Source organism: Cololabis saira, chromosome 16 (genome assembly GCF_033807715.1).
Source record: "Cololabis saira isolate AMF1-May2022 chromosome 16, fColSai1.1, whole genome shotgun sequence".
Taxonomy (NCBI): Eukaryota; Metazoa; Chordata; class Actinopteri; order Beloniformes; family Belonidae; genus Cololabis; species Cololabis saira.
Genome location: NC_084602.1, coordinates 26,615,879 through 26,628,054, shown reverse-complemented (window position 1 = coordinate 26,628,054; position 12,176 = coordinate 26,615,879). Strand labels below are relative to the sequence as shown.

Here is a 12,176-nt window from a genome sequence, read left to right as displayed (position 1 = left end):
AGAGTCATCATTTATTTTTGTCTGTTGATTAAAACAGCAGTGTTTTACAGTAATGATGATTGAAAATTAATCTGCTGGTAAATATAAGCCGATTTCTTTTGTTGTTGATTTCTTTAATGCACAAGCTTCCTCCAAATAACTTCATGTCTGGTCCTCTTATTGTTTCCCTCATTTCTGTTTCAGAATACAGAATAAAATACATTTTTATGGTAGTCAAGCTAAACTATGCAACATTTAGTGTGTCTTACTGTAATGTGTTATGTTGAATGTGAAAAGGGATCAATACCAGCCAAGGCACATTTATTTATATGTTTATTTATATATAACATTTCACACCCATAAGTTCAAACTTGTACAGATTACAAACATTGATGAAAATGATTAAAAGAGATTTGTAAGTATACATGAATGTCAAAGAAAAATTTAGGGGGGAAAATAAAGCAATTATAAAATCAAACAAAAAAATCCCTCAGGCAACTGGCACTCCTCAGTGATTTACTTGTCCTCGCTGGTTGTAACCTTTCTAAACATGAATTGCTTTTTGGTTAGTTTCAGTTATTAAACACCTGACATGCCATTCTGCCAACTGCTAATGCAGCCTTAACATGGCTCTCCTGATCATCAAAGAAAATATGTGGCTTGATTCTCTGCAGTGTGGGACCTTTCCCAGCTCCTGCTAGAAACACAGCCTCGTCCATCTCCAGCCCCCAACTCTGCAGAGTGTTCCGGGCTCTGTACTCAGGGCAGCATGGACTACGAGACGTCACCAGGTAGGTACAGATCATGTTGTTTCCTTGGTCTTTATGACGTAACTTCTTCTTTAGTTTCTCTAAAGATTTCAGGAACTCCGTCAATGGCCCCTGAAGAACGGAGAAGAGAACATTATCATTTTTGATCATCTTTTACTTGCGCAAGCCCAAAAATTCAATTTTGCTATAATAAATACCTCTTTCATTGGATCTTCAGCATGTTTCCTCTCGTGTTCAATGAAAGCTTGAAAACCATCCTTGGAATAAACAAGCTCTGACTCATTGGAGAAGATGACCGCATCACCATCAAAGGCCACTCGCAGCTCAGTCTCTGACACTTCCTTCATTGGCTTTGGGATCTGAACATGAACAGCAGTTATACCTGCACAAACATTAGCTCAGAGTATCACACACAGTCATGGTGCCACATACAACAGAACAGACTTCACACCTTACACTTTCAGTGCTAAAAGGTAGTTTTGTGCAAACGTTAAAGCTTCTAGCATGCAGAATAACAAAAAGCTCCTTTCATATAATCAATCATTACCTTTCCCCAGTGCATCTTGAACCTTTGATTTTTCAGTAGACAGGTACAGCTGGGTACCGTTTCTCTTTAGTTCTCTGAGAAGATATTCTTCACTGACAGACAAGACAGTGATGGGTTCTTCCAGCGCTGCAGACCAGGAAGATGGATCAGATGGAGCTCATTAAATATTTACACTGAAAATTGCATTTCATCAACGTCTTACTGGTATGTTTCTTAATTTAAATTTGCCAACAAAACTGCAAATCTGTTCCTCACCGTTATCTCTGATGGTAGATGTTAATGAGCCTGATGAGTTGTCACCAATAAGAAGGACTCTAAAAAGCTCTTCACTCTCGGGATAATACTCTAACAAGTGACCATTCACTGCTTTCAGAGCCTAAAATTACAACAAGAATCAGGAAATTAAAGAAAAACAGAACTTATTTTATATTGATTTGAGGAGGTAAATGTTTGTGTGTATGTCCTTGTTTTGTCTATGAATGTGTCTGTTCAACATGTGCTTGTAGAGGCATGTTTCTCGGTGGTATCTCACCCTGATGAAGGAGAAGAGAGGACCATGTCTCACTGAGTTGCTCTGCTGATTCCTCACAAACACCAGGTCCGAAGACATTGCAATGGTGACGGGAGTCTTGGGATATCAGAGTCCAAATGATGGTTAAAACAAATGCCAGCACAGTCATGTGGTTACTTTTATGTCAAATTTAGGAAATACTTAAAATGTTTATTTTAATAATATCTTGTTTAGATTTTGTCATATAGATAAAACCTTTGTACATTACCTCTTCACCACGGTCCATTGTTTCTGTCTGGGAGACCGGTGTCTACTGTTATTACTCTTTGGTCCTCTCTGTTTTAATTTCTCTCTTTCTTTCTTTTTCTTGGAGTGACCTAAACCAATCAGTGGTAGAAGTGTCTGACGCTCCTTTTTGCCATCACAATAATTCCCATCACAAGTATTTATATAGATATGAACCAGTGTTTGCAAACCCACTTGGTTATGCCAGCCAATGACGATTTAACACGATTCATCAATGTCAGAAATATTTGGGTGTCTACTCCACCCTGACAGGAGTTGAAACCCTGTTTGGTCTGATTCCTAAATATTGAACCCTTTACAACCCTCTTGATCTTATATTTGAATCTTCTATCTCTTAATCACCAATAAAATGTGTTTGTTGATGTGGCTGCTTGGTGAGACAGTGGTTAAAGCAATCGGCCCCTGTACTGATACTACGGTCCTCCTGCAGCGGTCGCAGGTTTGAGTCCTGGCCTACGGCCCTTTGCTGCCTGTCATCCCCATTCTCTCTCTCTACCCCCTTCCTGTCTGGACTCTGAATAAAGGCTACTAGAGCCACAAAATCTTAAAAGAAAATTGTTTGTTAATCAACTACTACTTAGAAGCAGCTGCTAACTCATCCAGTTTGTCGAGGTGCAGAGTTTATTTTTCTGTTTTCCATTTCCTTGTTTCTTGTAGATTGTACAGCTCTGGATTGTAGCTCTGCAACACCATGACACAGAGAATAACACAAAGATTCTGAGTCTTTTTAAAAGCAATTAATCTTCATTTCAAATGTTTAAGCATCAGGGAGACAAAGGTAGAAGGTTTTCTCTATTGTTGCCTTTTTAAAGAGCAAATCCATGGGGAACCGTCCATACTGACAAAATAAATGTTTTTTTTTTTAATTGGACTTATAAACTGTAAAATTCCCTCCATGTTTACATTATATATTTTTTAAAACCAACTGGTAATATCAAACTTCTGGTAACAACTAGCCTGTTATTTTAGTAATAATCATGGCAGCATATTTACAAAGATCAACATGTTTAAATCTTTTTGTGGTATTTCACAAGTAAGTTATTGAGAAGAATAAAATAAAATCTAAAGCCATTAAAGCTCATCTACCAAGATGTGATCAAGTAAATATCAAACCTTTTATTTTTTTATTTTTTAAGGGACAATATTATTAACTCTGATCTTATGATGGAATGTGATGAATGTTAGTTCATGGGCGAGGCTGTTGCAAGTAATTTCCAGTTTTTCAGGACAATCAATCCAACATAACGTGTGAACAGGTTCTTTTTTCCAAGAAACTGAAAGTGAAAACTGAAAGTAGTGCGTGGTGCTGAAGCATGTCAATTTTCAAGTTTTTCGGCACAATGACGTGACACCGGCATCAAATGTGAAACCGGCATCAAAGGTTCTTTAATAGGAAACTGAAACAAATGCACAGCCCTAAAGCAATGAATTGACAGCAAACAAAATTATCAAAAGTAATAATATACTTGTATATTGTATATATATATATACAATATACAAGTATATTGCAAGTGTATATACAATATACATGTTGCTGGATATCAGTAAACTGTAAATAGTTCAATTTATATGTATGAGGGTACATTTTTATCCAAAATCCTGGAGAGGACCTTACTGAATAGGCTAGAACGGTTTGTCCTCACATCTGATAACCAGTTTGGTTTCAAACCCAGACATGGGACCGACATGTGTATTTTTGCTCTAAAGGAGATTTTAGATCTGTATAACAGGCATAATTCCACAATGTTTCTGTGTTTTATTGATGCCTCTAAAGCCTTTGATCGTGTAAACCATGAAAAATTGTTTTATAAATTGCACAGCAGAGGTGTTCCCAAGTATCTTTTAAGGATTCTGGTTTTTTGGTATGCTCATCAGGCAATGCATATAAGGTGGGGTAACTTTATGTCTGCTCCGTTTGGAGTATGCAATGGAGTTAAACAGGGTAGCATTTTGTCTCCATTTTTATTTAATATTTATATGGATGAATTATCCAAGCTGCTCAGTGTCTGTGGTACAGGCTGCGTGGTTGGTAACACCATCATCAACCACCTGATGTACGCTGATGATTTAGTAATTTTTTTCACCATATAGTGCTGGTCTTCAACAGCTACTGAGGGTCTGCTCACAATATGACCTCGACTTTGACATTCTCTACAATGCAAAGAAAAGCAACATAATGATCGTCAGGACCAAAGAGGACAGCAAACTGTCATTTCCTGACTTCTTTTTGTCTGGCACTGTCCTCAAAGTGTGCAATGAGATCAAATACTTCGGACACTACATTAATGACGACCTGTCCGATGATGGGGACATTTATAGACAGCGTCGTGCATTGTATGCGCAAGCGAACACACTTGTACGCAAATTTGGTGTGTGCTCTGTACCTGTGAAGGCTGCACTTTTTAGAGGCTATTACCCCCATGTATACTGCTCACTTGTGGCGTCACTATAAAAAGAGCAGTATGCAGAAACTTTATGTAGCCTACAATGATGGGATGAGGCTGTTGCTCAAGGTGCCACGCTGGGGCAGTGCAAGTCAGCTGTTTTTCAGTGTCGGTGTGCCCACCTGCACTGCTGTACTGCGTAACCTTATGCATAGATGTATGTGCAGGTTGTCGGACTCTGGGAACAATATAATTTTCACACTGACTAACCCTGCACAGAGCTCAGTCAGGTTCTTCTCCGGAATCTGGAATCATTGGCGTATCAGCCTTTATGTAAATGTCATGTGATATGTGATTACTGTGGATTTTATCTTTATTTTTTGATACCCTTTGCCTGTTGTCTGTTGTGCTATGGACCTTGTGTCCTTAATAAAGCTTATTATTATTATTATTATTATTATTATTATTATTATTATTATTAAAAATATCCCAATGTACTTTATTTGCTGTTTTAAAATACATTTGTGCATTGCAGTGAGAACAAGTGAGTTTGATATTTGATTGGCTTTATCACTTCAAGAACAAGTGTACTACTAAATCAGTTCCCTCAAAATGACTGCTTAACTCAAGTTTAAAGGGCACAGTAGTACCTTTTGACAGTAGAAATCTCATTGAGCGCTACAGAGATCTCTAGTTGGCAGTGACTGCTGCTGAACTGTAACAAACTATTAAGTTGAGGGTGTAGTGATTGCTATCCATGCTATTTCTTTAAAACATAAAACATTCCTATGCTTTCACCAACGTCAAGTTTGTGTGATTATGTACACATTTGTACATTATATATTTTTTAAAACCAACTGGTAATATCAAACCTCTGGTAACAACTAGCCCATTATTTTAGTAATAATCATGGCAGCATATTTACAAAGATGAACATGTTTAAATCTTTTTGTGGTATTTCACAAGTAAGTTATTGAGAAGAATAAAATAAAATATAAAGCCATTAAAGCTCATCTACCAAGATGTGATCAAGTGAAACTCAAACTTTTAATTTTTTAATTTTTTAAGGGAAAATATTACTAACTCTGATCTTATGATGGAATGTGATGAATGTTAGTTCATGGACGAGGCTGTTGCAAGTCATTTCCAGTTTTTCAGGACAATCTATCCAACATAACGTGTGAACAGGTTCTTTTTTTCCAAGAAAACTGAAACGTATTTGCAGCAGGGAAGCAAATTACATGAAAAAAACCTTAAGGTCACACTTAAACTGAGTCGTCAGCCCATCAAACAAAAGGCATATATATTATTATCTATCTATAGTTACTGTATATGAAATACATATTGTATAGTTTATCTGTAGAAACAGTTTTGCATGTTCTTCCTGGGTTTGTGTGGGGTTCCTCCAGGTACTCCAGCTTCCTCCTACAGTCCAAAACATGTTTGTCTAAAAAAGATTGATGTTTCTAAATTGTCCATACTAGTGATTGTATGTCTATATGATGCGCTGCTACGGACTAGTGACCTGTTTGAGGTTTACACCTGCCTTTCACCTGAAGAGAGCTGGGATCGACTCCAACAGATCCCTGGGACCCTACATAGGAAGAAAAAGAGATGGATGGATGGATGGATGGATGGATGGATGGATGGATGGATGGATGGATGGATGGATGGATGGATGGATGGATGGATGGATGGATGGATGGATGGATGGATGGATGGATGGATGGATGGATGGATGGATGGATGGATGGATGGATGGATTGGATTGCCTTGGTGTTTGTCGCCCTCTGGTCTAATGAAGCAGAATTGTTTTTGCCTTTAATAATGTCATGTTTTATACCCCATCTCCTCTTGGAAAGATACAGTTCACTCCGTGAAACAACACAACGTTTTCATGCAGTATTTTATTTTCTGTCTCAATCTTCTAGGCACTACAGTGTAATGGAGACACACTTGGGGGTGTCAACAGCTAATCTGGCCTTGCTGTGTCTCTGTAGCCTGGTGATGACGTTTCATGCTGAAATCCTCATTGTTTCCAGAATTATTGAAATTCCTGGGACACATATTGTGGGTGGTTGTTAGAAACCACTGAATCTGGAATAACTTGGCAGGCAAAATAAGCTTTCAGGTTCTTTGTCACTGTGGTCGATTTGGTGTCTGCCAGGTAATGTATTTCCTAAAAGTTTGAGAAATAGTCCTCAGTGATAAGATATTATTATCAAAAACAAACAAATCTGCATCCACCTTTGCCCACTTCTGCATGGAACTTCATGTGACATCAGTGTTTCTTTGTGTTCTTTATTAGTTTATTTAGTTATGCCCAGCCAGTAGACATGCTCTCTAACCCTTTGCAGACATCCTTCTACACCCAGGTGTGATGGGTGTAATTGATTTGTGATGTCTTCCCTCGGTGCACCAGGTATGACAGCACACACATTTCTGAAGATCGTACCATCTTGGTGGCTCAACTCTTCTTGTAGTGAGAAGAAAGGCGTGAATTCACTCGGTACTTGTGACTTGTCCTCAGGCCAGCTCTTCCTCACTGTTTAAGTTAGAAGCTGCAATGTTTTGTCTTTTTCTGTGGCAGACCTGATATCCTGTAGTCTGTCTGCTGAGATGAGATGTGTTCCACCATGCTGACACTCTAATTCAGCTTCCACACGTGAACTCTCAGGAAGATCAACTCTGCTCACAACATGTGTCTCCCTGCCACATACATGACATCTTTCGTATTTCTGAATGGAGGTACACTTATTCAACTATACTTTATGTGTTCTGTTAAATAACAATGGCGATATCTATTAACTTAATTTCTTAACTTTAATTTACCATTGCACAAAATGTAAATGAAGGCCCTCATATGAACATATGAACATATGAACAACTCCAAACTCAAATGTAGCATCCTGCTTTTTATTTTTCTTCTCTCGTACGTTAAGGTTTATGTCCATGATGTGAATACTTTCTGTCTGTTTTCTTACCTGGGCCTGCAATGTCTCCTAAATACTAATAAAGACCTTTCTTCTCCTCTCTTTCTTTGTACCGTCCAAATATAAAATAATAACCAAACAATGTTTTTTTTCTAATAAATGCTATAAATTGATCCAAATTACAACACCATTCTAATTTAATGTTTGCTTTCAATGGGAAATCATACACTCTAACCTGAACCTGTCTCTCTTTTTTTTTTCTAAAAAAACATTTGTATTGAGGACAATGGTTGAATGACCACTTTCAACATTTCCTAGCAATTAAAAACATAATCTAACTCCCAACTAACAACATAAACTTGATCTACGATTAAATGCAGCAGAAATAAGGACTGGTGACTGATATGTTTCCATTGCCCTGGTAACGCAGCTGTTGTTACAACTGGCGTGCTACAGCAGTTGGTTTGGGGAGACGTAGGCGCCTGTCTTTCTGGATGTCTGCTCTCTGGTTTCACTGCCATGGTGAGCCAGTAACGTTCAGTTGGGTCGGTGTTCCGCAGTAGGGTCTAGTTTGTTTTTCCAAACAAAACAGTGATGATAATAATTTGTTGGTATTTAATGGTAGAAGTAAAGAAATGTGTCACATATCCTGGCTTAGGCCAGCTTTCTTTCAATTTCCACAGGCCTCTGAAGCGTTCAGTCAGATGCGGGGCCGTGAAACTATTTCCATGGGGGGGTTCTGCTGTACTTTTGTTGTTAAAATACTACGTATAAACCATATACTGTAAATGTTTTCCACATTTTGTCTGCTTATTAAACATGGACATACAGCAAAAAATAAAAATCTCTTACATTTTAGAGGTGCTGCAGCACCCACAAAAACAGGCTAAACGCCTGTGCTGTACAATGTACAAGAAATAAGGACATGGAAAATAGAAAAAACTAACTCTGCACCTCGAAAAACAGTGTGTGTTGGCAGCTGCTTCTTTGTAGTAGTTGAATAACAAACAAATTTGAAATATTTTACATCTAAACTGATCATTGATCAGTTTCGGGTTGTGAAGGGTTCAATATTTTAGAACCAGATCAAACAGGGTTTCAACTCCTCTCAAGGGTGGAGTGGACACCCAAATATGTCTGACAGTGATGACTCGTATTACATAGTCATTGGCTGGCATAACCAAGTGGGTTTGCAAACACTCCTTCATTTCCATATAAGTACTTGTGGTGGGAATATTTGTGTTACAACAAGGACCGTCAGAAACTTCTACCACTGTTTGGTTCAGGTCATGACTCCAAGAAAAAGAAAAAAAGAGAGAAATTAAAACAAAGAGGACCAGAGAGAAAAAATGGACCGTTGTAGAGAGGTAATGTACAAAGGTTTTATCTAACGGTATATTACAAAATGTTGGCATTTGTTTTAACCATCATTTGGACTCTGATGTCTGAAGATTCCCGTGACCATTGCAATGTCTTCGGACCTGGTGTTTGTGATGGATCAGCAGAGCGACTCAGTGAGACCTGGTCCTCTCTTCTCCTTCATCAGGGTGAGATGCCACCAAGAAACATGCCTCTACAAGCACATGTTGAACAGACACATTCATAGACAAAACAAGGACATACACACACACATTCTGCTCCTCGATCAATTATAAAATATATTCCTTTTTTTTGCGGTAATTTTAGGCTCTGAAAGCAGTGAATGGTCACTTGTTACAGTATTACCCAAAGAGTGAAGAGCTTTTTAAAGTCCTTCTTATTGGTGACAACTCATCAGGCTCATTAACATCTACCATCAGAGATAACGGTGAGGAAGAGTTTTGCAGTTTTGTTGGCAAATTTACATAAAGAAACTTACCAGTAAGACGCTGATGAAATGCAATTTTCAGTGTAAATATTGAATGAGCTCCATCTGATCCATCTTCCTGGTCTGCAGAACTGGAAAGACTCATCACTCCTTTGTCTGTCAGTGAAGAAAATCTTCTCAGAGAACTAAAGAGAAACGGTACCCAGCTGTACCTGTCTACTGAAAACTCCAAGGTTCAAGATGCACTGAGTAAAGGTCGATTATATGAAAGGAGCTTTTTGTTATTCTGCATGCTAGTAGCTTTAAAGTTTGCACAAAACAACCTTTTAGCACTGAAAATTTAAGGTGTGAAGTCTGTCTGTGTATGATACTCTGAACTAATGTTTTTTCAGGTATAGCTGCTGCTGTTGTTCAGATCCCAGAGCAGATGGAGGAAGTGTCAGAGACTGAGCTGCGAGTGGCCTTCGATGGTGATGCGGTCATCTTCTCCAATGAGTCAGAGCTTGTTTTCAAGGGTGGTCTTGCGGGCTTCCTTGAACACGAGAGGAAACGTGTTGAAGATCCAATGCATCAGGTACAGTATTTATAGTAGCAAAATTGGGCTCGCGCAAGGCGTTTCTAACCTGTTTTTGTGGGTGCTGCAGCACCCCTAAATTGAACCCCAGCCCCCCTAAAATTGAAGAGATTTTAATTTTTTGCTGTATGTCCATGTTTAATAAGCTGACGAAATGTCAAAAACATGTACAGTATATGGTTTAAACGTAATATTTCAACAAAAAAAGTACAACAAAACCCCCCATGTTTCGAAAATGGTTTTATTCATCCCATCCCTCCCACCTTGACTGTCCCGCATCTGAACGCTTCAGAGTAGTGATGTTCGATACCACCGAATTCCTTTCCGATCTGATATTGAGCAAAATTCAGCCTGGTATCGGCGATACGGATTCGATACCGATACCACGTTGTACGAATACACCTAATGTGCATCTAAAAACATTGTGTATTTTAGATAGCTTAAGAAAACAAGACATCAGTCACTTATTTAGCTATTTATTTTAAAGTCAGAAGTATACTGAGGCAGCGGCTGTTGGTGTTGGAAAAAGCTGTTTCCATCACTAAAAAAAGATCCTAGGTAAAATAATAAGAAAATAATAAACGAGAACTATAAAAATAAGTACTACTATAAAAATGAAAAAAAGTTTTTCCTACCAGTAGCGTGTCATTTAGATAAAATCCGAATAGTTTAGTTACCTTCCACTGTATTCCTGTTAAAGATATGCATTATCACAAATGACTGAAGTATCAAAAATATTGACACAGACAGAAAGTCTTCTTTCACATTTGAATGTATCATTCACATCATGGACATAAACCTTAACATACAAGAGAAGAAAAATAAAAAGAAGGACGCTACATTTAAGTTTGGAGTTGTAAAATATATAAATGCCTCGGCTACCGATTGATTAGATACCGGTACATACAGTTTGCAATATTTGTATGTACAGATATGTTTACCTTATACCTTACAGTACTTTTTTTTACTAAAAAATATGTTGGACAGTAACACAATAATGCCCTAGTGTAAACATAAAGGCAGTGAATAACTACCTGGTTCTTTTAAATGCCTGGGTCCAAGTTGATTTTGGAAATTAAACACCTGGTCTATTAATTGGTGAAATATGATATAGATTTCTTTTATAGTTACAATCCATTCCTCTTTTGCTGTCACTCAGCAATTGAATAACTTTGTATTGGATTACTTAGTGTTTCCTCCACCCATAATGTGTTATGCTTTTCTTTCACAAATGTGGCAATGATGGTCCAGAATTGCGTTAAAATGTACTAAACAGTGAAATATATCTTGCCTCGTGGGCCGGCACTCTGGGTGCTCAGCACCCCTAAAGCTCTGATCCTAGAATCGCCCCTGGCTCAGGCAAATAAAAAGATGATCAAAAATGATAATGTTCTCTTCTCCGTTCTTCAGGGGCCATTGACGGGGTTCCTGAAGTCTTTAGAGAGACTAAAGAAGAAGTTACGTGATAAAGACCTAAAAAACAACATGATCCGTACCTACCTGGTGACATCTCGTGGTGCAGGCTGTGATGGGTACAGAGCCCTGAACACTCTGCACAGATGGGACCTGGAGATGGACGAGGCTGTGTTTCTAGGGGGAACTGGGAAAGGTCCCACACTGCAGAGAATCAGGCCACATATTTTCTTCGATGATCAGGAGAGGCATGTTAGGGCTGCATTAGAAGTTGGCACACTGGCATGTCACGTGCTTAATAACTGAAACTAACCACAAAGCAATGCATGTTTAAAAAGGTTACAACTAGTGAGTACAAATCACTGAGGAGTGCCAGTTGCCTGAGGGTTTTTTTTGTTTGTTTATTTTTCCCCGTAAATTCTTCTTTGAAATTCATACATACTTACACATCTCTTTGAATCATTTTAATCAATGTTTGCTAAGTTTAACTTGGTAACCATAAAAATTAGTAACTGTAAATTTTCCTTTTTAAAAAAACATATGATTAATGTGTAATTTTTCTATTAAATAAAAAGAATTGGCTATTCTGCTGATAAAAAACTGAAATCTTCAAAAATCTTCTGACAATTAAACGTAACATTGAAAAACAAGAGAATAAACTGCATGAAACAAAGTTGTCCTTTAACAGAGTGAACATAGAGTGAACTTTGCTGTTTACAAGACAAACTAAAAATAAATGGTGGTTCTTAGCATTAGAGTGCATCCACAGACTTTGTTTTTATTTACATATTTACATATGATGCTGGTGTCACGTCATTGTGCTGAAAAACTTGAAAATTGACATTCTGCAGGATCATGCACTACTGAACACACACCACGCCCAAGAATATTTATGATCTTATGACCTCAAAGCAATTGAAAGTTAACTTCCAAACAACTCCAAAGTGTCTTT

At 37.9% G+C, this 12,176-nt stretch overlaps 2 protein-coding genes across 2 annotated transcripts; one reads left to right on the top strand and one right to left on the bottom strand.

Moving 5' to 3' along the window:
- Positions 1 to 473: 473 nt before the first annotated feature.
- On the bottom strand, positions 474 to 2,208 carry LOC133462719 (cytosolic 5'-nucleotidase 1A-like). Its single transcript, XM_061744107.1, has 6 exons — positions 2,076 to 2,208; positions 1,829 to 1,924; positions 1,552 to 1,672; positions 1,297 to 1,422; positions 947 to 1,131; positions 474 to 860 (listed from the first exon to the last, which is right to left on the bottom strand). The coding sequence occupies exons 1-6, from the start codon at positions 2,091 to 2,093 to the stop codon at positions 552 to 554; spliced, it is 855 nt and encodes a 284-aa protein (XP_061600091.1). The 5' UTR covers positions 2,094 to 2,208; the 3' UTR covers positions 474 to 551.
- A 6,470-nt stretch (positions 2,209 to 8,678) lies between these two features.
- On the top strand, positions 8,679 to 12,176 carry LOC133462463 (cytosolic 5'-nucleotidase 1A-like). The gene is made up of 6 exons (XM_061743718.1): positions 8,679 to 8,797; positions 8,882 to 8,977; positions 9,117 to 9,237; positions 9,367 to 9,492; positions 9,630 to 9,811; positions 11,222 to 12,176. The coding sequence occupies exons 1-6, from the start codon at positions 8,780 to 8,782 to the stop codon at positions 11,528 to 11,530; spliced, it is 852 nt and encodes a 283-aa protein (XP_061599702.1). The 5' UTR covers positions 8,679 to 8,779; the 3' UTR covers positions 11,531 to 12,176.

What these genes read in the sequence shown, in the direction of transcription:
- LOC133462719 (XM_061744107.1), bottom strand. An exon ending in ATCTACCATCAGAGATAACG is followed by an intron (nt 1,423 to 1,551) that starts GTGAGGAACAGA and finishes CCTGGTCTGCAG; the next exon opens with CGCTGGAAGAACCCATCACT. An exon ending in CTGAAGATCCAATGAAAGAG is followed by an intron (nt 861 to 946) that starts GTATTTATTATA and finishes TCCGTTCTTCAG; the next exon opens with GGGCCATTGACGGAGTTCCT.
- LOC133462463 (XM_061743718.1), top strand. An exon ending in CTCTCTTCTCCTTCATCAGG is followed by an intron (nt 8,978 to 9,116) that starts GTGAGATGCCAC and finishes CGGTAATTTTAG; the next exon opens with GCTCTGAAAGCAGTGAATGG. An exon ending in ATCTACCATCAGAGATAACG is followed by an intron (nt 9,238 to 9,366) that starts GTGAGGAAGAGT and finishes CCTGGTCTGCAG; the next exon opens with AACTGGAAAGACTCATCACT.